This window comes from Macrotis lagotis, chromosome X (assembly GCF_037893015.1).
Source record: "Macrotis lagotis isolate mMagLag1 chromosome X, bilby.v1.9.chrom.fasta, whole genome shotgun sequence".
NCBI classification, from domain to species: domain Eukaryota; kingdom Metazoa; phylum Chordata; class Mammalia; order Peramelemorphia; family Peramelidae; genus Macrotis; species Macrotis lagotis.
In genome coordinates this window covers 121,072,833-121,099,852 of record NC_133666.1, presented here as the reverse complement: position 1 = coordinate 121,099,852, position 27,020 = coordinate 121,072,833, and the positions used below count along the sequence as shown (strand labels likewise).

Sequence of the window (27,020 nt, the reverse complement as noted above, 5' to 3'; positions counted from 1 at the left end):
TCTGTGTCTGTGTGTGGTGTGTATTTGTGAGCTAGGTAGCACAGTTAATAGAGTGCCAGACTTGGAATTTATTTTCCTGCGATCAAATCTAACCTCAGACACTTAGTCACTGTGTGACCTTGGGCAAGTCACTTACCCTTGTTTGCCTTAGTTTACTCATCTATAAAATGAGTTAGAGAAGGAAATGGCAAACCACTCCAGTATTTCTGCCAAGAAAACCCCAAATCGATTCACAAATAGTTGGATATGACTGAAATGACTAAACAGAAAAAACAATGTATGTCTGTGTATACATATGTATATGTCCCCTCTTTTACAGAAAAATAAGACTCAGAAAGAAGTCAAGTGGCTTGTCCTAAGTTACTAGGTTAGAAATCTAGGCCCTTGGGACTAGAACTCAGAGCTATGTTATGGAAGGGGGTTCTTATTATCCTGGTGTCAACTAGGAAGTAAAAATATTAGAACTAATATAGTTCTGATGATAATGAATATCCTGAATGATTAAAAAAATAAAGGAAAATTTCCCCTACTGTTTTCTTCTTCCATTTCCTGTGCTAGAATCAAATACATATCTGTTTGTAAAAGTTGAGATTTACCTCAGGGTATGCTCTTGTGGGGGGCTATACATACACTGTGAGGGCGTCTACCTTATAATGCTCCCTTCCATTGGCTCAGTAGGATACCACTCTACTTGGCCTAGAAATCCTCCACATTACACTTTTTTCTCTCTTCATATGATGGTGGGGCTACTACATCCAGGTCTTTGTGAGAATTGATGTGTGTTACTTTGGAGAAATATGACTCTGGAAGCTTCCCTAAAGGACATTTCAGAAAGAGAAAATGAGATGGGAGAAGGGGATTTCTGGGTATGGCTGTGAAAAGTTGTGGACAAAGGGATGTGCATAGTTGGGATGGAAAAGAGACAGTGTAAGATCTATGGGTGTGAGTCTAGAGGATAGTCTGGAACCTTAAGAAAGGTTCAGTTATCAGACAGAGTATAGAGAGATTCTATCATGCCTAAGGGCTGGCCTCACTCTGTTTGCCCTGGTCACTTCTGGACCCCAATATTACTGTTTGGGGCTCTCCTCACTGTTAGAAGAATCAGGAGCTATTGCCCTCCTAGCAAAGGTCACAGATGAGGAAGCCTGTGTCCCTGGGCTGGCAGTAGAGAGAGGGTCAGACTCTTAAATCCTGTTAGATAGAAGAAAAGCTAAAGCACTTATATATGCAGCAGGCACTCTTTCGGCTAATAAAGAGAACATTACTCAGAGGAGCGAACAAGTGGCATATTAGCACATTTTACTATTAAATTAATACTGAATTAGTGTTCTTAATTGATCTAAATTACCTGAGTCCCAGTTGATGTTGACAACTTAATCCTTATTTTATGTATGATAGTCAGGATTCATTAAAGATTTTGGTAAGAGGGCTCTGGGGTTTAAGGGTGATGACAGACCTGAGAAAAATGGGAAGGATAGAGGTCCTCTCTGCTAGAGAATTTCTCTACATCTAGTTCAGCCCCAATGGTGAGCTGATTCTGTCTACTAGAGCATGGCCTGCCAATCATCTGTATCAAATGCTGTCACATCTTAAGCAGAGTGGCTTATGTTCTGCCATATAGCAATATTATAGTGTCAGACCTAATCCAATTGCTGTGTACATATATCTGCTTTAAAAGATCATTCCAGGACAGATAAAATTCCAGGGCAGTGCAGGGCATGGTACTCTCCTATGGCTTTGAAATTTAATATGAAAAGAGTGAGAGGTCAACTTAATGAGGAAGCATGGAGCCCCTCACTCTTCTTTAAGGCTTATAATAAACATAATACTCAGGATCAACACAAAGCCAGGCAACTTACCACTTCCAAGAAGCTTTTTCTGAGCCACATCATCACTAACTCTGTCTAAGGTTATGTGAATATTGATGGTTTTATGATTTTGCCACAAATGTGGAAACTACCTTCATGAGGCAGAGTTTAACTAAAATAGGTTAGGAGATTAGGAATATCAACTGAATTTATAATTTAATTGATAAAGTAAACACAGAAATGAGGGAAGTTCTTTCACCTAAACAGGTCAGCACCATGGATACTGAGAGGTCAAGTGATTTGCACCAGATCACACAACCAGCATGTGTCTCAGGATAAACCAAGTTTTCTTGACATCTAGGCCAAGCCTCTATTCACTGTCAGACTGTCTCTATGATCTAGTAGGTAAAGTCTAGGGGTGTTGCAACAATCAGCACTTATATGGATGGCCTTCAAAAAATTCCATAAGCACTTTAAAATTTTAACAATTTAGGTTGGAGGCACAACAGAGTCAATGTATAAATGACATTAAAGGGCAAACTAAATCAAGTTTAGAATAACATCATTATTTGATTCATGCTGAATATCCTTATTTAAAATCCCAAGGAAAACAAGAAGAGAAGAGAGTGCCCAATATTAGAACCATGATAGTTTTCCCAAAAGTTTACGATAAAAATCACGATACCTCGCATTGTCTCGGCCATGTGATTTCAAGAAGTTCATGTCCCGGTATCGAGAGAGAAATGCCACCAACTGGTCATTCGTTCTGTGGAAACAAATAAGAAGAAAAGTAAATATCCTCCAAGGAACCTGAAGTCATTTGCAGACATTCCTGTCTAATTTCTTTCATCAAAGAAAAAATTGTAACTGAAGGGTCAAGATAGGTTTCCTGATCCACAACTAGTCAAAGGCAAAGTAGAATTCAGGGTGTTGCCTAAGGAAACAGGGTGATAACCTGGATGTTCAGCAGCATTCAAGTGTGAAGAGTTTTCACAGCCTGCAAGACCCAAATGGTCTCAGCTTTTCCAGGTTATACTTTTCCTAAATTATCTTTCGAACCATGCCCATCTCCCATCATTTTTTTTATTCAGACCTATTATTCAATCAAATATCAATTTATTATTTGAACAGACTGATATTTCTGACTTTCATGCTTTAGATGGAGAAATAAACTGAACTCATATCAAGGATTTAACAATTAACCTAGATCCAAGTCTCCTGTAGACATTACTCAAATTGAGATGGAATCACCCCTTTTCTTCCCCTCAGCTTTTCTTGGATCTAGGGCTTCACGGGGTCACAGAGGCCACTTAGTTGAACTCTCTTATGGTTGAGGAAAGTGAAGATTAGGAAAGTTAAGTGGCAGAATTAGAAATAAAAGAGAACTCAGAAACCATCAAAAAATGGAGCAAGTGAAGAAACAGATTTGGCCCCTAGGACAGTGTGTTAATTCCTAATTTAACATGTGAGGAAACTGAAAACTAGGGAAGTTCAATGAGCTTTAGAACAACCTCTTTACTTCACACTGGAAGAAATTGAGTCCTTTGGAGTTAAATGATTTACCCATGGTCACCTAAGTAAAGGTAAATGAAGTGAGACCTTTTGCTTTCTATATTTGCTAGATTGCAAAAATTTATGTTCAGAATCATGTTTCTGGCATAGTGCATGATTCAAAATTATTTTTTAAAGACTTGTTATATTCTGTTGTTTTGCTTTAATTTTAATTTGAAAATATTCAAAGACGTACAGAAGCAAATACTAGAGTGAAAAAAGTATCTCATGATTTTTAAGTTTATTTCCCTACCCCAAGTAAGAATCCCCCAATAGTCTGGGAAAAGTCTGCCAGTGGTACAACAAAGCTTTGTTTTTTTTCCTAATATTGAGTTTGTGGTCCTGAGTCCCTAAACAATATAAGCTGACCAACTCTCCCTGCTTTGAGCTCAGGCTGAATATCTCAGTAAGGGAGAAATAATCCTCAGCATCAGGAGGATTCAGTTGGAAGACCTGAGTTCAAATCTAACCTGTATGACCCTAGGCAAGTCACTAAACTTCTTTTTGTACTTTCCTCTACTGGAGAAGGAAATAGCAATTCACTCCAATATCTTTATCAAGAAAACCCCCATAGGCAGAATTGGTATGCTATAGTCCGAAGGGTCATGAAAAGTTGGGCAGGATTGAACAACGTTATAAGGAACATCATGATGGAAAGTTGTGTTCAAATTGTCCTCTCCTCAGACTGTAACCATGCTTCTTGAGGGTCCAACTAAGACATCCCCACTGATCACAAACCTGAGGAAATGTTTCCCATCAGGGAAGCCTCAGTTCAGCCAAAAGTACATTGTGTACAGTGTATTTGGGTCTGCTCCATACTCCACACAAGAGAATCAGTCTCTCTTCCCCCTAAGGGAGGTAGATACTTCAACTAATTTCTACTAAATTTCTAAGGTCAGCATCCAGCCCCTAGTCTAATTATTTTACATTTCCTGCACTGAGCCATGATGATTGTCAGATCCAATCCCACACAATTCCATTGTCTTAGAAATTATTTGCACAGTGAAACTCATTATTTCCCTTCCCCCATCTCTTCCCTACTTATCTTTACTCATCTAACAAGATCTGCACTAGGGGATGGAAAGTACCCTGATTCAGGACTCAGGAAGTGCAGATACTAGTCTTTGCTATTACATTAACTTTTCCCCATGACTCAGTTTAACAACCCATAAAATTGATAAAGATTAATTCATAAAATTTGTAAAATAAAAGCACTTGTCATATGCTCCCTGTGGGATTGTTTTGAGATTATGCGAGGAAGCAAAATATAATTGTTAGGGAACTATATTGTTAGGAAACAGGGTTAAAATCTCAACTCTGCCACAGTGGCTAGCTAAGTGAGCCTAAGCAAGTCATTTCACTGGGGCTTCCTCATCTGTAAAATGGAGATAATCAGAACACCTATGTCAGTCAATGAATGAACAAATATTCATTAAACTCTTTTTATAGGCCAGGCAGAGGTATCTAGGTAATTCAGAGAATAGAGTACTAAACCTGGAGTCATGAAGACTCCTCTTCTTGAATTTAAATCTGGCCTTTGACACTTATTAGCTGTGTGACTCTGTACCAGTCACTTAACAGTCTTTGCTCCAGTTTGCTCAACAAAATGAGCTGAATAAGGAAATGGCAAATTACTTCAGTATCTTTGACAAGAAAACCTCAAAAGGGGGGTCACAAACAGTTGAAAAGGCTGAAATGAGCAACAATAGGCCAGGTGCCTTGATAAGTTTGGGGGATGCAAAGAGAAGTGAGGCAACCTTCAATGAGGCCAGAATAGTTGGAATGTCAGTCACTCTATCAGCCAAACTGACTGGACTATAGGAATTGGAGACACTGCTCTGGGATCCTCTAGTGTAAGGGCTTTGGCATCTTAATCAAGATTCTACTTAATCAAGTGGCCTTTCTTTGGAGTAAACTGTGGATTTCTACATAAACTGCTTTGAGGATTTCCCATCTTATTAGGATGAGTAGGTATTTAATGAATGTATTTAGTGATGATTCTACTTGAGATAGTCTCAAAAACTTATACCAAAGGGGAGAGAAGAGGGCTTAGTATTGAGACAGTGGATGAGGGGTAGGGACCAAGACAATAATTTCAAGGTACAACCTTTCCAGAAAAGAAGTTTTCCAAATAATGACCATTCAGGAAAGAAGGGATGGATATTCCTTTTGTTGTTTCTTCTTTATAAGTACTAACTTCTTTTTCTTTGTTTTTGTTTTTGTTTTGCAAGGCAAATGGGGTTAAAGTGTCTTGCCCAAGGCCACACAGCTAGGTAATTATTAAGTGTCTGAGGCCAGATTTTGAACTCAGGGACTCCTGACTCCAGGGCCGGTGCTCTATCCACTGTACCACCTAGCTGCCTCCAAGTACTAACTTCTTAATGTTAACTTTTAGCTTTCCATAGATCTTTACTAACAGACCCAAAAGCAGGTCAGTGTTCAAGTTCTCCTAGTGTTTTAATAGTTCAACTCCTTTCCATAATCACCTGCATAATATTTAGGTCATTTGATAATTAGTACCTTGAGGATATCTCCCCAGTCCTCAGTTTATTTGTCTGTAGAATGAAGTGGTTATGCTAGCCATATGACCAATCTATCTTCCACCCCTGGAAATCAATGCTAGACTTCTGATTGTCTTCTTTTGCCAGTGGCATGGATGCTTGGTCCACCCATAGCCAGAAATAGAACATGTTCCATTTTGGTTGTGCTAGTCTATTTAACTGCTCTAGCCTCTGGCATTAGTCAAACACATTCACTCTATCTCCAGGCACAGACAGTAACAAGCTGGGTATACAGGAAGGATTCTGTAATAATGAAAATCTGGCAGATAGTCTGACAGCTAATTGTATTTCTTCCTAACCTCCACAACCCCTTCTTTGAAAACCAACTCTCTGTTGTTAAATGCCATAAGGCTTCATAAGGGAGATAGTACACAGAGCTTAGAATAAGGCAAGTAAATATTTCTCACTTTCTCTTCCAATAGGGTAAAGTGCAACACAACTGGAGAAAGATGGGGCTGCATCACAGAAAATAATGGGAACAAAGGATGGACCCATGATACCTTTATTTTTTCTGATCTTCCTAATAATTGGCACCAAAACCTTTAAAATAAACTACCCCAGCATTTTGGAGGCAGTTAAGTTGCTCAGGGGATAGCATACTGGTCTGGAGTTGTGAAGCTGTGAATTCAAGTCTGGCTTCATATACTCTCTAACTGTATGACCCTGGGAAGTCACTTAACTGCTGTTTGCCATACTCCACTGAAGAAGGAAATGATAAACTATTCCATCTCCCATCTTCATACCTGGAATGCCTTTCCTCCTCAATCTTTTTGAGTCTCAGAATTCTGTATTTCCTTCAATACTCAGTATAAACACTACCTTGTACATGAAGTCTTCTATGATTCCCTCCAGCTCTTGATATCCTTCCACCATGTTAACATTTATTTTGAATAGATCATGTAGACTTATTTAATACATGTTGTTTTTCTCTCTCTACCCCTCAAAAAGGAAAAACTCTCAAAGACAAGGTATTTTTCATCTTTGCCTTTGTATCCTCAGCACCTAACAGTACCTGGCAGTATTAGGTGCTTTGAAAAATGCTTGTTGATTGATCACTTAACAACATTGAATCTCCATCTCTAAAGTGCTTTATATCTTCCTAAAGTGCCATATCTGTCAATATTTCATATGCTCATCATGACAGCCTCTGGAGGTAGGTAGGAAGTGATATCATGTTATGTAGAGGACATGGAACCAGAATAATAGTCAGGAAAATTAAGATTTTAATGTGAGTAACATCACTTATTTTTCTGATCTTCACTTTTCTCATTTGTAAAATGAGTACGAAAATACCAATAGTTTCTACTTCATAGGATAGCTGGGAGGCCCAGATGAAATGGTGTGTTATAAAGATGCCACTTATTATTATTAGTAAGGAGAGGAATTATATAAGCCCATGTTATAGATAAAGAAATTTGTCCAAAGAAATTAAGCAATTTGGTACTAGAATCCAGGTCTCTTCATTTATTCCTGGTGCAATGTTTTCCCCTCTTAGAAAATCAAGCTGTGTTTTGTAGACTCGAGGATCCAAGGGAAGAGACTGGCAAATTAGTTGTTGAATTTTTCCATTTGGAACGGCCAAGATAAACCATGTAGTATAATCCCCTTCATTTTACAAACAAATGAAAAGGAGAACCCAGAAAGGTAGAGCAACTTTCCCCAAATCCTAGGAGTGAGAAGCAGACCTGCTTGAAGCCCTGGCCTCCTTTAAGAGCTTTGAGGGGGCAGAATCATAGGAAAGAAGTTGAACTGGTCCCAGATACCCAGGCTGGTTAGACAAAATACTGTTCTGTGAAAAGTCATCTGAGTCACAGTCAAATGAGGTAGGTCTGCTGGCTAAGCACGAGCTTGGTAGAGGTGTTGAGTAGTTGTCTGCCTAGGTATTAGCTAAGGCCAAAATGACAAGGCCAAGTTCAGCTCCCAGGGCTCTCACAGCCACAAGGCAGTTAGTTTTACAAGGAGTAAAGCATTAAATAAACAAAAACACCCTGATCTCAGACATCCAGGACTACCTTGGTCCATCAATATGACTGTAATAAGTACAGGGACTGGCTTGGCATGCTGGCTCATCCTAGAGCTGCCTGTTAGCTGCTCTGGAGCCTTGGACTGAAATTCCCCAATATTGGAACAGGTAGGATCAGATCTCTTATAGTACAGAATATAATCATTCAGGATTGGAGCAGATGGAATATCTCAGAGCTAAAAATGGGCATCTGGTGATTAGGAAGCCAAGAGCTAAGGTGGGCTTGTGAGATCTGGCACAATTAGACTGGGGGGAACTCGAGCTAAACCATAATTTTGAACCTTTCACATGCTCTGCTACAGAGCCCCCATTCTTTCCAAAAATCTACAGTTCATTCCACCACAAATATTCATATGGACTATTTGAGCCCAATCTCTAGAAGGTAGAGCCTTCTAAGCTCTACAGTCAGATACAATGTATCTTGACCCTGACACAGTGATACCTTTTGGTTCTCTTCCAGCACAAAGAACAGTGGAAAAACAATGTGATGAAAGACTGGTCTCCCTATGGTTTCTCTTTACTTTCTATGATAAGTACCCTTTATGGATAAAATTAGATTGAAGAGATACACATTTACCTTTTCTCCTTTGGGGAAAAAAATAAACAAAATCCCAACTGTTTTTCAATGGATCCCATCAGCTATGGGGTCACAATCTCAAATGCCATATATATATATATACTCTGCAATGTAGTTCAAACCTGTGAGCTAGCATCTGGAGGGAAGACAATGCAGAAATAAGGAAAATTAGAGTAGATACAAGGTAATTGTTGCCGCACTTGTGGCAATGAGGATGGATGCCTCATGTGGGTCACTTATGAGACCATTCTAATCCTTACTACGGACCTTATCATAATATCTAGTTTGCCATAGGGTCTGAACTATTTCTCCAAAATGAAAGACACTCCTGGCTACAAGCCCAGGTCCAAGAGTGTAGAGGGAAACTGAAATGGGTTGAAATGAGCAACGCTGCCAAGCTCATAAGGGAGGCAGAGGGGGGACATGGCTATCATGTCTCACTGTGCCTGAGGCGGCTCCAGCTGGTACCCCATCTGTCTCCTAATAGCGAAGGGATTTTTCAGCCAGGGCTGACATTACATTACTTGGCTCCAGAAGCTGAGGTGAAGGGGGAGAAATATCAAATGGTACAATATGGCCCTGGTAGCCTCAGAAACACACCAGGAAAAAGTTGGAGTACTTTTGATTTTTAGTCATCCTTCTCTCCCAAATCACTACATTATTTATTTTGTATATGCAATCAATTTACTTATCAATTTATCCACCCAGTAGACTGCAAGCTTCTTGAGGGAAGGGAGAGCCTCAGTTTTGTCCTTGTATCCCTATGCATCATCTGTCACAGTGTCATGCTGTGGGTCGTCCAAAAATGCTCATTGATTAAGAGCAGAAGGGATTTAGAGCTAGAAAGAACCTTAGTTGGCATTAAATCTAATCCCCTAATTTTATAGATGAGGGAACCAAGGCACAAAAGGTTTTAAATATCTGAGATAGAATTTGAACTCAGGTCTTCCTGCCTTGAAGTTTAGCACTCTATCCACTATATTCCACTGATCCAGGACAGCTAGGTGACCCAGTGAATAGAATCCCAGGGTTGAAGCCAGGAAGGTATATAACGTCCTTAGTTCGAATTTAGCCTCAATCATTTACTAGCTATATGACTCTGACAAGTCACTTTATCCTCTTTGCCTCAGTTTCCTCATCTGTTGAAAAAGTTGGAGAAGGAAATGGCAAACCATTCTAGTATCTTTGCCCCACAAAACCCAATGGAGTCAGCTAGAGTTGGACCTGACTGAAAAGACTAAATAATAACAAATTGACCCAACTCAGAGTTGGAGTTGAGAGACAGGATGCTTGTGGAGAATTTTTTGATCTTAGGAGCAGGATGTGTTCTGTAATATGTTCAGCAGATTATCTCTGAATCCTCAATACCTAGTACATGCCTGGCATATAATAAGCCCTGAATGTTTATGGACTGCTCTAGAGCTGAAAGTGACATCTGAAAGCTTTCCATTCCAATATCCTTCCATTTTATAGATGAGAAAAAGGAGACCTAGTAAGGGTAATGACTTCTACAAGATCATAGTGAGAATCATGACCTTGTGCCTATGGACCTGAACCTTTCTTCTATCACTCAAGAGCCAGTGAACTTTCCACTGAACCCTATTGGTACCCATATGGTACCAAGACAATGATCAGAAAATAACCTTTGCATCTCCTGGATCTCATACATAATCATAACTCTTCTCCTAGAGATACTTTTCAAGACACCAGGACTTTAGCCTAATGCAGTATTCACAGGACTTCTGTCTTGCCAAGTCTAGCAGTTGTTGCACTAGGGGGAAGTGCCCCTTCTATATTTTAATTCAGGTTTGTGGAGTTTACCCCATCTCTTTAGTGCACCTTGGGATGCCTGGTTCTCTCTTCCTCCCCTCCCCCCCCTCTGTTTCTGTCCCTACCTCTCTCTCTCCTCCCCTCTCCACTTCTCTGACTTTTTGTCTCAGTCTCTCTGTCCTAAAACCTTCGAGTACCTTACTTCTAGAATTGGTCCCTAGTTTCTCTATTTCCCAGTGTGTTTTAACTGAATAACTGGTGGCTCTTGTTGCTAGAGACACCTGGCATGCTCTACTAGAAATAAGGCAGAGTTAGTGCAGTGGAAAAAGTAGTCAATTTGGAGTCAGAGAATCCTAGCCTCTAATTACCTGTGTGAGTAAACAGGCAAGGTGCCTCACCTATCTAGGTCTTAGTTTACTCATCTATGAAATAAGGGAGTTGGATTGGATAACCTCTAAGGTCCCTTTCACCTCCACATCTTAAAACAAAAAGGATGATTTTTGACCAGTTATATAGTTAGTTATTTTCCCTAGAACCATTTAACTTTGTAATCACCCCCATCCAAAAACAAAAGGAAATATGTAGCTGATATGGTTCTCCTCAACTAGCCTCCAAACTACTGCAAGAAGGAGAATGGGGTTGAAAGTTCTTTTCCCAGTCTTATTTCAGGGATTCCCAATGCTACAGACTCTTCCAGAAACATCCTTTTCACCCTCTCTCCTCTATGTAACAAAAAGACATTAGGCACTTAATTAGGCCCAGGAGGAAGGATGGAGAACCAAGGAAAGGAGAACTAGCTGGGGTCAAACTAGTCTCCCTAGATAGGATTCAAAGCAAAGACTCAGGCTGGTGAACCCTCTATACAGGCCTCAATAATTTGAAACTTAATGCTGTGAAATCATGAGTTTAATTTAAACAAAAAGATATTAGAAGCCATCTTTTTCTTCCATTCTTTGTAGAGGTAAAGGACTATGGTTATTTCCACAGGTATTGGGAAATATTGTTATTGTAAAATATTTATTGCTACCTTTGGCTTTTATGTTATTATCGTTTCTGGGTATATCCTTTTCCCCTCCACCCTCAATGGTGAAACATAACTTGTAGAAAAGAAAAAATAGTGAAAAAGAGCTCCCCCTTCACGTGTTGAGATAGCAACAAAATCTAACTACAAAGAATATCCTATGCCCATGATCCTCAATCTTTCCAAAAAAGGGGGGGGGATTAATTTTTAATCTATATTTTTCAAATGGTTTATTTGGGAGGGGGCAGTGACCTGGATATATTTTCATCTCCTCCCTTATTCATTTTTAAACTATTAGCCATATTAAAAGAAGTTCAGAGGTAAAGCATACAAGTAAAGAAAGGATCAAAGTGAACAATCTGAAATAAATGGTAGAAATTCAGGCAGAAGAAATGAAGCAAATGTTGGCCCAAAGGTCAACCCCTAGCACTGTTGGATCAAAGTCTATAGTGTGGAATAGGATGAAAGAGAAAGGAATTTCCCTTTTTCCAGATGCTTGAAATAGAACTATATTTCACAGGGAAACAGTTGTAGTTGAAATTTGGTAGAGGAGAAAAGGAAAAAAAAGACAATAAAAGCTATAAGATAGGATTGGTAGATTGTGAGAAAGTGTAAAAGGAAGGGTCTAAGATAAATTCTTTTCTGGATCATGCTTACATGGAGGATAGACCCTATTGAATTTATTCAAACCACCAAGGATGATGATATACTGAACAAAAACAATGAGATTCTTTTTTTTGCAAGGCAATGGGGTTAAGTGACTTGCCCAAGGTCACACAACTAGGTAATTATCAAGTGTCTGAGGCTGGATTTGAATTCAAGTTCTCCTGACTCCAGGACCAGGGGCTCTATTCATTGCACTACCTACCTATTCCCAACACTGAGATCCTTATAAAAGAAATGACTCATTTAAATAGTTTCTGCTTAAAATACAAACACAAACACACACACACAGACACACAACTCACACTCACACATACACATACATTCTTCAGTGTTTCAGATTTTAAAAACACTTTATTGGGGTAGGAGTTGTGGGAGAGGGTGGGTTGGTGACAGTTTGAGCCAAGATCACATGCACTGACTTTTTGGAAATTACAAGAAGACCATGCTTTATTCACATAGTAGGAAGTCAAGTGTGAAAAGAGACAGATGAAGTTCCTCCTGAATCTTCCTTCACTGAATTTATTTTGTTGTCAACAAAAATGCTGCAGAATTGTGAAATGCACATGGTTTCTGAAATAATTGGAAAACCAATTCTCAAATCTTTGTCTTTTTTAGTAGAATTTCTCTTTTTTTCAAAAGAATTGCTTTCCCATTAAAAAATTAACAATGAGTATCATTACTATGTGACTGGGTAAGTGAAATAACCCCATTTGTCTATTTCCTCATCTGTAAAATTAACTGGAGAAGGAAACTAAGAGTCAAATATTACTGGAAAATGATTAACAATAAAAGCATAGCTTAACTGGAAATAAGTCAAGAATAATGAAGGATACAAGACTTGGAGTAAAGTGATCTTTATTCAAATATCTGACCATTATACTTCCTACCTATGTAACCCTAGGCAAATCAAAATATCTTGTTGACTCTTAGTTACTTTATCTGAAAAATGAGGAAAGTAATTCTTGAACTCTCTACCTCACAATGCTGTTGAAAGGAAAGAACTTTGTAAATCTTAAGGTACTACTGACAACTAGAACTGTAGAATGACAAACACTTTGAGATATCATTAATTAACTCTCTATTGTAAAGTTCAATATGGATGTTCCTCTATTGTACTCTATGGAATTACATTAAGGATAGTTTCAGAGAAACCTGGGAAGACTTGTATGAAATGATGCAGAATATAGTCTTTTGAACCAGGAGAACAATTTGTACAATAACCACAACTGTAGCTGCCTACTTTCCATTAGTCATTAGAGGCATCATGAGCTTTAAGTAAAAAAAAAAAAGGCTTTGATTCAAATTTCGCTTCAGATGATGCTGGACCGGGCAAGTCATTTAGTTTTGTATTAACTTTTTAAGACTCTAAGTTAGGGATATACTCCTGATCTACAATGGTAGGAGTTTCCACATTGGAAGTCCAGTAAACAATGACATCACATAATCAAACAAATGAGCATCTGTTCACTGTATTGTGTCCTACCTAGTGACTTGGTTTTTTTTTTTTTTGGTTTTTGGAAGGCAAAAAAAATAGGGTTAAGTAACTTGCCTAAGGTCACACAACTAGGTAATTATTAAATGTCTGAGGCCAGATTTGAACTCAAGTCCTCCTGACTCCAGGGCTGGTGCTCTACTAACTCCACCACTTAGCTGCTCCCCCCACCCAGTGACTTGTTAAAATGAAGTTATTTCTCTCTTTTTCTTGAAATATATATATATATATATGTATGTATACATACATACATATATATATATATATACACACACACACACACACACACACACACACACACACACACTCATTTCACTACAATGGAAGAGGCCTATCCCAAGTGTTCAGTAGAACCTTGGCAAAGGAGCAGCTAGGTAATAACTTAGCCTAGTTATTGTCCAAGAAAGGAAGCCCAACCTTTATCCTGTGAGTGAAATACAGCTGTCCTCTTTCTAACCTCTATATTGGCCACTACCCTTCCAGCACCTACAAAAGCTTTGTTGACTTCATTCTCTATTCCTCCTTCAACTGCTCTAAAGGATAGGGTGATGATGTCACTCGGTCACACCATACTCCCTGAGCAGCCTGCCACAAGTTTTCTCTCTGATTTCTACAAGGTCAAAATATATTACAACACAGATGGGAAACAAGGATGCTCCTCCTCCTTGGAAAAACTGGAGCTTCCCTGCAAACTGAGAACAATTTAGCAGAGCTCTACCAAGGACTACTAGGCCAGTCTGTGCTCAATATTCCTTTCACCAACTGATTTCCAAGACTGTTTACTTATTGTAAAGGGGCTGACCAGGAGGCAAAAGTGAAAGCTAACCAACAGTTTTGAAAAAAAGGCTGAGGACTGTGAACCTGTAAAGTTATGTAACTTGAGGTTTATTTGGTGAGTACAGGATGGCCAATAGGCAGGGCAGCATTCTATAGCAAAAAGAGTACTATAAATTTAGGAAGATTTTACTTGAGACACTAAAATAACTATGGGACCCTAGCAAAATGCCTAATTTCTTTCCACCTCACTTTTCTCATTTGTAAAATAGGAATAGTAATACCTGTAGAACTTAAAGTTTCTGAGAATCAAATGAATTTATGTTTATATATATATATGAATGATTTTGCAAATCCTAAAATGCCACATAAATTTTGTTATGATTATAATCCAGGTCCCAGAACTGACTTTTATTTACTAGTATTATCATTACCATAGCATATTACTCTGAACTGTGTAGACATAGAGCAGTTTTGATGGGGAAGTGTGACCCTGAATAAGTCACTAAATTGCTGCTTGTCAAAGTTTCTTCAACTGTAAAATGGGGATGATAATGGCAATTTTATCTCCCAGGGTTGTTGAGGATCAAATGAAATAATAAAGTGCTTTGCAAATCTTAAAATACTATGTAAATGTTAACTATTATATTTCTCCATGTATAAGATGTACTCTTTCAAAAAATTTGGGGTTTAAAAACTAGGACCATTTTTACAGTGGTTGTAAATTTTTTTTACTTGCATTTCCTGCTTTTTCGGGCTTGCTGTCTTTTGTGCTCATTGTTTCTCACTTGTTACTGGTATATTAGGTTACATTTTGCTATAAAGATGGCTCAGAAAAGATTTTCACACAGTTCTGAATTCAAATTAAAATGATCCACTTTGCAAAAGTGAATGGTAATCATACTGCTGAACCTCACTCTGGTCCTCCCTCCAACTGAGAAATCAACTGAGACTGGCTACTGGAAGAAGAAACCCGACTGAAAACACCATGGCAGAAGAAGGCCATGAGAGGCAAGTCAGCAAAAATGACCTGAGTTAGAGAGGAGATTGAAGAGCAAAGGGCCTTTGGAATTCCTGTGACCACAAAGATGGTTTAGCAGGAGGCAAGAAGAACTGCTGATGAAAAATAAGCGATTGATTTCTAAGGAGGACACAATTGGTGCTTCAGGTTCATGAACTGGAATGGACTAAGCATGTGTCCATGCACTAGACTTGTCTAAGGGAGTGCTTGGGGTCAACCGCAGACCAGAGCAGGAGAGCAGTCAGAGCCCCTGCTAAAACAGTGATTCGTCATCAAACACAGGTGAGGACAAGCTAATGAAGTTTTTTGGGTATTTTTAGGTTTTTGCAAGGCAAATGGGGTTAAGTGGCTTGCTCAAGGCCACACAGCTAAGTAATTATTAAGTGTCTGAGACCAGATTTGAACCCAGGTACTCCTGACTCCAAGGCCGGTGCTTTATCTACTATGCCACATAGCCACCCCACTAATGAAGTTTTGATAGTGATGAAGAGAGTATGAATTTTATGATGAATAAAACTTGAGTTCAATAACTTTATGGAATACATTTTTTTTCAAAATTCAGGTCCCCAAGTTAAAGTGCAGCTTAATATGGTATACTACTACTAATTAAAAATAATATATTGAAAGTGCTTTGTAAACCTTAAAGTATTGCATAAATGCTAGCGATAATAATAATAAATTTAATCACATATTATAAAGTGCTTTATAAACCTTCAAGTATTATGTAAATGCCAGCTATAAAAATACATATTGTAATAATTATTATGAAACATTAACTCTCATGTCATAGGAAACTTGACCAAAGCTTGCTACTCTTTCCACATTTGCTCTTTACCAAGAAAGGTCAAGCACTCTTTATCTTTACACAGTTCATCTCAATTCCATGTTTCCAAAAATAATTCTTTACTCAGAAGACAGTGAGCAACATTTATAACTTTAAGGTCTCTTAGGTCTATTTCCGTGATGCTGCTATTCTACCTTACTTCTCTGAATGCTCCCACAACTCACCATTTTCTGTAGGATAGCAGTATTAAGCTCTCAGATACAAAGGACCAGGCAATATTCTCCTTTTTTGTTGTTGTTATTGACTCCTATCTAACTCTTTGCGACTTCATGGACTTGTCGCTGGGATTTTCATGGCAAAGATATTGGAGTGGTGCATCTTTTCCTACTCCAGTGTCCCCATTTTACAAATGACTAACTGAGAAAAACAGGGGTTGAATCTTTTGCTCAGCTTCATTCAATTAATAAGCATCTCAAGCCTGATTTGAACAGATTGTGCTGACTCAAGGACTATGACCTATCTACCATACCACCTAGCTGCCCCAGCAAAATTCCCCAGGGCAGAATAATTTAGATTAAAATGAGTAATTGGAAGATGTTTAACAAAATAAAATGAAAATTGCATAAAACAAAGATTGTTAATTTCTGATTTTCTAAGCCAGTATAGCCTACAGGAATCTATTTCTATTGAAGTTTGACACTACTGGGTAGAACACTTTTAAATAGCCCTAAAAGGCTGGGGATTTTACTTGGCCTTGCCAGAGTTGGTAATAAAATGACTTACTTTTAGTGATGTTGGAGGGCAGAAGAAATCAGAGAAGCAGATTTAAGCTCCATTTAACCAACCAAATTATAAAAAATAAACCTAACAACTGGAGCCATCCAAAAGTAAAATGAATTGTCTCAGGACTGAGTTCTTCCTCATGAAGATTTCAATCTAGTTAATGGAGATTGAACTAATACATGAAACACCTATATAACATTGACTTCTAAATTGACCACCTTATTGCTCTAATAAGGAAGAAATTTTTTCTTTAAAAAAGTTCTTAATCAGAATACTCAATCATGGAAGTAGGGTGAGGCCGGGGAATTCTAGTGAGCTGAAATTTCTACTTAACACAGGATTGAGCCAGGAAAAAAATCCTTTTGCTACAACTTTTGGACAGATTTATAAAATGCATATGTTCATTTGTTTGCTTAAGTAGAATATGATGAGGATCCATATGCCCCATAATCCAGTTACACTGGTGTCCTTTTGCTATTCCATCTCTCAAGTATGGACAATTTCATTGGCCAGCCTTCATGTCTAGAATACTTTCTCCTTATCTCTGTACCTTGGCTTTCTTCAAGTCCCAGCTAAAATATGTGCTTGTTCAGAAAACCCACACTAATTCTCCTAATTCTAGTACCTTTCCTTTGTTGAACATCCCTAATTATTCTGTCTACAGTTTGTTTACATGGTATGTACACCATAAGACTGTGACCTCCTGGAAAATAGGGATTACCTTTTGTCTTTCTTTATATCACACAGCAGGCACATAGTAGAAACAATAAATGGTTATTTACTATTGGATTGACTAGATAATTGACTTTTATTCTTCCTTTAGTACCTTGGTAAATGGCAAAAACATGGTTAAATTTTTTCCTATGATCTGACTTGATGCCTACAAGTCTCCCTTTTACAAATACCTTCTTAAAAATAGATTTCTCTGTTCACTCAAATGCTTCTTTAGCTATGTTGAGAATACATATCCCTATATTATTAGAATAATTTAAGTTCCTAGTTCTTTCTCAACTCCCCCCCCCCCATATTCTTCATCCCCCACCAATTCCCATATCCCTGCCCTAAGGGGTATGTAGCAAAATGTTTTGGGGTCAAATGTAGAGCCATATAGAGAAGTTTTACAACTGCAGACAGAGTTATAGGATGAGAAACACAAAAAGTTCCACCAAAATACCAAAGAGACTGCACATAAAAGAATTCTAAGCAGGAGAAGTGAACAAATGTGATTAAGACTAACTCCCCATGCTGGATGCTTGCCAACACACTGCCCGCCGGATCTGAAATGTTAATGCTTCTGAAGCTTGCCATGTGCCCAGACCCAGTTCTGAATTCTCTGTGGAGAGTTCTTCCATCTAATTAGAGATATTGGTTTAGCCAACTTTGGGTTTTATGAAAACTCTCCATGCCTCATTGTTCCTTTAAAATAGAATAATTTTTTCCCCTTTGAAACACCTTCCTTTTCCATTCCTGCAAAAAACCTCCAAATGCTTATGACCAATGGAAATATTAAAATTAGAAAATAATTCCTGGCTGTCTATCAACTAATAAACCCAGAGACTCTTTTAGTTATAGAACTGAATACATTATTAAAATATCTTCTACTCTGTAGAGCATATATGTAATAGTAACAACCAGTGTTGTGGGGGGTAGTTCAGTGGTATTTCTCCTCAGACACTTAAGAGCTGTGTGACCCTGGACAAGTCACTTAGCCCATTTGCCTCAGTTTTCTTATTTGTTAAAATGAGGGCAATACTAGCCCAAGCTCCCAAGGTTGTTGTGAAAATCAAATGAGATAATCATTGTCCAGTGTTTGGTAAGCCTGGAACCATAGTAAGTGCTATATAAATATTAGCTATTGTTATTACTATCTCTAAGCACCTTATAAAGACAGGCTTCACTAAATAACACCTAATAGAAGAAGGATAGGAAGAAATCTCTGGGTTCATGGGTAGCATGTATCTGTCCATCTTCAGGTGGGCTGGACACTGTGATTTGAGAAGGCTAAATGCCAAGAGAATGTCAAATGTGATGTGAAAAAGAGTATCATTGAAACAGTAGGGGAAATTTAGATTGGCAGAATGCAAGTACCTGAACTGGAATTTACATATCCACTATGAAGAAAATAATAGATATAGTTTCCTTTTTTTTTTCTTATTTCAACAGTCCAATTTCAGGCCTCCCCCTCATCTCCTGCCTAACCCCAAACAGTTCAACATATTATACATTTCAGAAATACCACTTGCTAGTAGAGTAACTAGCTGTATATTCATATCTCACTGCTATGTTTTGTCTCAAACTTGCTATTTCTGTGCTGATGGTTGGCATATCAATATGTTCCAATAGGGCCATTTTATTTCAAAGGGAATTTTAAATGACACTCACTAAATGTTCCCTAGTGGACAAACCCAAGGGTAGTCTTTAAACCTGGGCTTTCATTTCTTCATTAGAACTAGATGAATAAAAATGCCCCCTATGTGAGACCACAATGCTAAACACGGAGTCTTATAGCCTATCATTAGGAGGTTATTATTATATGGATGATTCAACAAAAGGACCCTGGAACAAGAGTTTCTAATCGATAAACTATTTGTGGTGTCTGTGACAAAGAAACACCTGTGTCAGTAGGCTGTTACAGCCCTAATGTCTTTCCATTTTCACAAAAGAGCCATGTTTAATCAACAATGAAATGTTGACTCTTGAGCTGCTTTCCAGAAACATGTCCCTTAGAACCACTGACATGTACAAGAACTTGGGGTTAGTAAATTCTATTGGAAAGGAAGGGACAAAAGAATGGAGAAAGGAGTAGGAAATAGAAACAAATCATTTCTAACAGGAATTACCATTTTTCTAGTCTTTCATGTCATAAATTCTGAAGTTATATTTGATTCTTCCTGTCCCTTCATAACCTAGGTGAAGCCAGCCACCCTATTTTGTCACACCTTCCTTGGAAATGTTTCTTGAACTCTTCTTTGCCTCTCCATTGCCACTTTCATGGATGCTCCAGGTCTTTATCTTTTAGTCCTTGTTCTACTATAATTCCCTTCCTTGCCTGTTTAATCTCTAGCATCTCTTTAGTCTATCACACCTAACAATCCCAACATCATCTTCCTTTTCATCAGGTTACTCCCTTGCTCAAACATGTACCCTTTTGACAAATGAATAAAATCTAAATTCCTTTGTCTGACTTTCAACTCTCTTTACAATCTGTTTCTATCCTACCACTCAACTTTATCTTTTTTTTACTTTTTAATGTGCACTTTTTTATTCAATAAGTCAACAATCATTAATTAAACATCTAGTATATGCATGATGCTGTGTAAGGTATTAGGAATAAAAAAGGAAAAATGAAACTGTCCCTCTCCTTAAAGAACTTGCATTTTATCTCCATTTTCCCTGATACACATCATGCTCCTTCATTCTGCAGAGTAGAAAGAACCTTGGATGTCATCTAATTTAACTCTCCCATTTTAAAGATGAGAAAATAGAAGTCTAAAGAGGTCCACTGACTTTCAAAAGGACACACAAGCAGTAAGCATAAAGTCATAATTTAAACACAACTTCAGAAGGATTTGATTCATTTTACCATACTATTCTTTTTGTCTCAAAGTTTTGTTCCTATATTGGGATATCCAACTTATCCTTCAAGCCTACATGTCTACTCTGTTTCAGGAAGCCTTCTTTGACTAGATCCATAAATACAAATTCTTATAGCTGGAAAGGGTCAATCTAGTTATTAATCATAGCAGCACAGATTTAGAGATCAAAGAGACTTGAAAGGTTGCATTTCTCATGATTCTAGAGAGTTGGAGAAATTTGTCAAAGGTCATTCAACTAGGAAATGAGTCAAGATTCAAATTCAGATCCTTTGACTCTCAGTCTAGTATTATTGACTACTTACTTATGAGGAAACTGAGGCACATGGAGATGAAGTGTTTTGCTAAAATTATGTGCTCACCAGTGGCATAGTCTGGAGTAGAAATTAGGACTCCTGAATAATGGGTCAGTGATCTTAATATTATATTATACTGCCTTCCTGAGAAAGTACCATTTTGAAGGAAAAGAGGTTCTAGAAAAAATAGTATGATTTTTGTTAAAAGAATATCTGGTTAGAACTGGAAAGGACCTGAAGACAAAAGAATTAAATAATGTGCTCAATGTCACAGAAATGGGGCAACTAGGTAGCACAATTGGATAGAGTACCAGCCTTGGAGTCAGGAATACCTGAGTACAAATCCAACCTCAGATACTCAATACTTAGCTATGTCACCTTGGGCAAGTTATTTAACCCCATTACCTTGTAAAAACCAAAAAAAAAATTCCACACAAATGGTAGATAGTGTTAAGAATTGAATCTAGGGTAGATTCTAACCTGAGATTATAAGAGGTTAGATTCTAACCTTAGAGGCCTAGTGAGAAATGAATGAAAAGAGACAAGAGGAGTCAAAATACAAAGATGAAAGAAAAAAATAAGAACTTAGCAAATAAGAAAGGGAAATGTGTGAAGAAAGGACCCCTGAACTGGGAACTCAGTAGCCTAAATTCTAGTCCTTGTCTTTAACTTGCTATATATGATTTTGGAAAAGGCATTTCAATATCCCTGGGATATAAGATTTAATCTTTTCCAATTCTATTACCCTAATTCTACATTTCCAAAATATATTAAAAGATGAAATCTAGGAGACTTCAAAGGGAGTGGCAAGAAAACTAGAGGTGAAAAAAAGCCTAGTAAGCTACCCATCTCATTATAAGGAAACTTCTTCAGAACCTGATGAAAAATACCGTTACCATTGATTTCCTAGTCTTGAACTTTATTGGTTGAAACAATCTGAACAATGTCAGGCAAAAAGGACTTACAGTGGTCCCTAGAACTATGCTTCATTCAAACTCATTTGACCTTTTGTATCCTAAAATGGAACATGAACAATTATGTTCTGCCATGTTTGTGTCCTCATACCATGGTCTAAATATGGAAGTAATCATGGTCACTTCAGTGGTCAAAAAAAATCAATTTTTCATCTCAAATTAATGTTATAATCTGCAGCAAAACAGCAGCATGATTGATGGAAAGATCCCATGCATGCTTGTGAAAAAGATAATGGAAAAACAGGCTCACAAAGTCAACTGGATTTACAGAAAATATGACAAAATCCACATTTCCAATCATTTCAAGTAACCTTTTAGTTTTAGTTGTCATTAATATCAAGTTTGCCTCAACAGTTAGAGAAGGATAAATGACAGATGTAGGGCTCCCTATGATTGAAATTAAGCAAGGGAGAATGATGAAATCAATGATTATGTGTATTAAAAATTATTAACCTTCTCTGTTAAAATTGTATAAAAAGGATTGTGAATTCAATGAACACAAGTATCTTCTTAGAAGAATAGACTAATTAAACCAATTATTCAAACAACATTCATTTTTAAGTGTCTATCATGAACCAGGAATTTTCCATACTAGGTGCCAGTAATACAAAGACAAAAATGAAAGAGTCCCTCCCTAAAGGTAACTATTTTCTCAGACAAAAAACCTCAAGTATATTCATAAGTATATATGAATTATAAAAACATCAATACTAGTCAATTTTATGATTGTACACAATAAATACTAGTTTATTTTTTAATTGTAGAAGAGGTAAATGCTAGTTAATTTACAAACTAGCAGTTGCGATTGGGGAGGATTGGAACAGGAAAAGTTTGGGGTAGGAGGCTGGAATGTGATGGTGAAAAAGGAATGTGTTCTAGGCAAAGACATGGAGATTGACTAAACCATAGAATGTATGAAATTATTAGCCAGGAAAGGTAGACTGGAGCCAACCTCTAAATTTGGTAGCAAAGGTCTAATGCAGGAGTGTGAGAATGGGCAAAGGGAAATAGGTATGGTGACCCTAGAGAAAAACATCACAGAAGACATGACAGTACAAGAAGGACTACTTAATTGAAGAGGGATTAGAAATATTTTCTATGACCTCAAAAGTCAGATCCAGGAAAAAATGCATGGCAAATTAAAATTAAAATAACTTCAAAATTTGGTATGAGAGAGCAGGGAGGGTAAGGGAAGAGACAACTGTCCTCCACCTAAGGCTTCCTCTACTACCTCATTGTAATGTGCAAATGATACTGGGTTTTCAAAGGCTATGCCAGGAAAGCACAAACTTTGGCAGATATGAGACTAAATCTGGCAGGTCCAAACAGTTTGTCAGTTATCTGATGACTAACCTAGTAAACTGCAAAAGTCTTATCATTGGAAGGTTGGCAATATGTAATGATTTTTAAGGCCATGGCTACTCATTAAGGCCAGATTCTAATGTAGAATCTGCATCTATAGATGGAGCAGTCACCCTAATTAAGTGACAGATCCTCTGAGGCAATGAAGCAATTAACATACATAATATAATATATGTAAAGAGTATCAGACCTAAAATCTGGAGAGATGTGAGTTCTAGTACAGGCTCTCTAGCATCTTTATTATGTGATCTGAGGCAAATCAATTAACCTTTCCACATCTAATTTTTTCTTTGTAAATGGATGAGATAATTTCTAAGGTTTTTTGTTTTTCTCTCCCCCAAGCTAACATTTTTTTGATTCTATGAGCTTGAACAAGGCTGAAACTTAAATTGATAGAATTGTAGAGACCTGTTTGGAAATATGAACAAACCCTACCTGCCCCCTCTCAGTTGGGCTTGGCATCATTAGCCAGGCAAGATGGAGCCTGTACATTTCCCTTTTCAATGATCTCATTGGGAATGAAATCGGGCTGAGCTCAGGCTCACCATTGTTGGTTGGCCAATTTTCCATGGGCCAGGAAAGGAAAGACTCTGATAAACATAGCAAATGATAGTCTCTTTGGGGAGGAGTCATGTCTGTTTTGATCTTCCCCAGTCCTTTGGCAGGTGGAATGAGACAGCAAAGCTCTCTCCCTCATCAGCTTTGAATTTGGGCTTTGGAACGTTCCTTATCAGGTTTGTCCTCAGTAGAGAGAAAATTCATGCCAAAATTTCTCTTTCTTTTGCAGGGAGGCAAGCAGTATTTTCTAGCAATGTGGTCTAGCATGGAAAGTGGTGGACCTAGAGTCAGGGAGACCTAGTTTCAAATCCCTGCCTCCAACACATGCATACTGTGTGACCTGAGCAAATCACCCAACCTCAATGAGCCTTGGTTTTTCATTTGTAAAATAGTGAGAATAATGGAATATGCTTGTATGTGTGTGTGTGTTAAAAAAACAGCTGAATTCATAATCATATAGCAACTAATACCTATAGCAACTCTGAAGCAATAAATTGTTGGAAAGGTACTGATTTGTAGTGGTAAAGAAAATTCTTCAACAGGAGCTCCCTATAATGATGAAATCATTGATCTGGTCATTTATGTGTGCATACATATGACTATACTATTAAATATATGTTAATATTTATTATATAAAAACATATAGGATTATTTATATTTATATTAATACACATATACATAAACACATGTATATGGAATATAAACTATAAATATGTTTTTATATTTTCTATACATGTGTGATTACATATATCTTACACATGTATGTTCCTTTGTCACACAGGATCCCAGAGGGTTGGGAGTAGCTAAAATTACTGAACAACAACGTTTACATATATATATGTATGTTAACTTACAAGGCTATAAAATATATATGTAAGAATGATTTTTTTAACTATACATGAATTATTTCTCTCAAATAGTACTGAACTAACCAAGGTCATTATTTTATATCCTTATGTTCTTCCTAGTCTCTTTCCTTCATAGATTCTAAGCTCACTTAGACTGTATCTCTCATACACCAACATACTATGACATCTCTATTCATACTGCTTCTACTTTAGTGTCTTCTATAGAATTATTTATTGGTATCAGAATTTAAACCAAAAGGATGAAGAACTTATTGGTGATAGAAATAAGTTGGATAGGTTCCTGCCTACATTCAAAAAAGAGTTCTTGGACCTCCCACTCTGAAGATACTGAATGTCTTGTGCCCTGCTCTTAATAAAACTGTTCAGATTGCTCTGGCTACCAAACTAATTAATTAGCTACCCAAACTAATTAATTCCCAATCTGTGATTCGTAACAGTCCACTACTGTTTCACAGGACTTAGAGGGATAAGGACCCCTAGAAATAATTCTGTTCAATGTCCAATTCCCAATGAGAAACTGAGCCAAGGGAAGTCAAATGATTTCCCCAAGTTCATAGAGTTAAATTAGGAACAGTTATAATGCCTGCCTCATAGGGTGATAAGGTGACATAATGGCAGATAGTTGACCAAAGAGAGACATTATGGCATAGATTCGGAATGAGCTCACACCTTCCTCTAGACCAACCTATATGGTACCATCAAAGTCTACAAGTTGGGGCAGCTAGGTGGCTCAGTGGATAGAGCACTGTCCCTGGAATCAGGAGAACCCGAATTCAAATCTGACCTCAGACACTTAGCTGTGTGACCTTGGACAAGTCACTTAGCCCCATTGCCTTGCAAAAAAAAAAAGAAGAAGAAAAGAAAAAAGTATATAAGTGATTTAGAGCAGAGGAGAGTCATGTGTGGAGAACTTAAAAAGTCTTCAAACCTCCTAAAAAGATACCATATTCCCTTCTTTCACAGCATCTGTGGTATGCTCTTTCTTATCTTGTCATAGGCAGGTTTTTGGGAAGGGATGGTGGGAGTAATCGATGAAGTAAATTTGGGTTTTGCTAAAAATTCATTATTGTTACCTATTTGTTAAACTAAACCTATATCCTATGAATTCTAGTCTTCCTTTTCCCTGAGTTAAGCTTTGTTCCTAAAGTGATTATTGTTAATATTGACTCTTTGTGACTCCCATTTGGAATTTTCTTGGAAAGTGAGGCAAACAAGGTTAAGTGATGTCTCTATGGTCACAGCTAGGAAGCTTAAGAGACTGGATTTAAACTCAGGTCTTTCTGACTTCAGGTCTGGTGCTCTATCCAATGTGCCACCTAACTGCTAGGGGCCCCAAATAGCCTGCAATCAGATTTTTTTTCCCCCGCATACTTTTTAACAAATGAGGTAAATAAAAGCATTTCTTTTCCACAAGTCCAGGGATTCATTTTTTTAAACTGCAGGGTGATCCGAACAAGCAAACAAAAAACAGTCATAGGAATAATTTCTAGAACTGTGTTTTGCAGATATCGGAAGCCTACCCGACCAACAGAACTTAGCCCCAGGAATTAATTTCCAAAGAGTGGATTCATTAAGAAGCTGGGGAGGTTGAAGTCACAATATATTAAATTTGGAATCAGTGAATGAGGATTCAAATCCCAACTCTGCTACTTAGTGTATAAGCTTAGGTGTCAATTCACTTCACTGGGAGTCTCAATTTCTTCATTTAAAAGTTGACTATGGACCAGATGGTTTCTAGGGATCTTTCCAGGTCTTAATATATATTCTACCCAGGAAATTTGGATTTTCAGATGCTTGTTGTGGAATTTTCATTAAACAAAACAAAACAAAACAAAACAAAAGAACATAAATCCCAGCCCCAGTTCAGATCCTGTTGAAAAATCTGTTTAGAGGGGTGGCTAGGTGGTATAGTGGATAAAGAACCAGCCTTGGAGTCATGAGTACCTTGGGTTCAAATCTGGTCTCAGACATTTAATAATTACCTAGCTGTGTGGCCTTGGGAAAGCCACTTAACCTCATTTGCCTTGCAAAAACCTAAAAAAAAAATCTGTTTAGGAGAGATAAAGGTATATATATATATATATATATATATATGAATGATCTGGTAAAGGTAATAAATTTAGCAAGTGCTAAAATTTACATGCAATTTTTAAGAAAGGATATCTTTTAATTCCTAGGAAAGTGCAAATAAATAAGTAAAAATTTCTGAACCCATCAACAATTTTGGCTGATCGGAGAAGATGGAACTTTTTTGTTCAGCCAATTATGAAAAAAGCTAAGGCTATTTAATTATTCAGAACCAGTTTTATGATAGATGGTTTAGTTTTACCATAGCAAAGGGATTTGGTGCAGAACAGAAACCTGTTTGTCAATCTCTGAATATTTATGAAGGCGCCTATGTTTCCAAGATATACTGCTGCATCCAGAGTGGACAATAATGGCTGATTAGTAAACTTGCAATAGAGAGAAAAGCAGTCCCTGTGCACATCACTATCATTTAAAGAATTTTTGTCTATAAAAATCCTGGAGACCTTGGT

General features: G+C 37.6%; 1 protein-coding gene across 2 annotated transcripts in view; it reads right to left on the bottom strand.

The window, feature by feature from the left end:
- The window catches only part of XYLT1 (xylosyltransferase 1), a 427,805-nt gene that overhangs the window by 72,867 nt on the left and 327,918 nt on the right, over positions 1–27,020 (bottom strand). For both annotated transcript variants that reach the window (XM_074200787.1, XM_074200788.1), the window contains one exon: positions 2,494–2,574. In XM_074200787.1, coding sequence (XP_074056888.1) covers positions 2,494–2,574 — 81 coding nt within the window. The remainder of the gene's footprint in view (positions 1–2,493; positions 2,575–27,020) is intronic.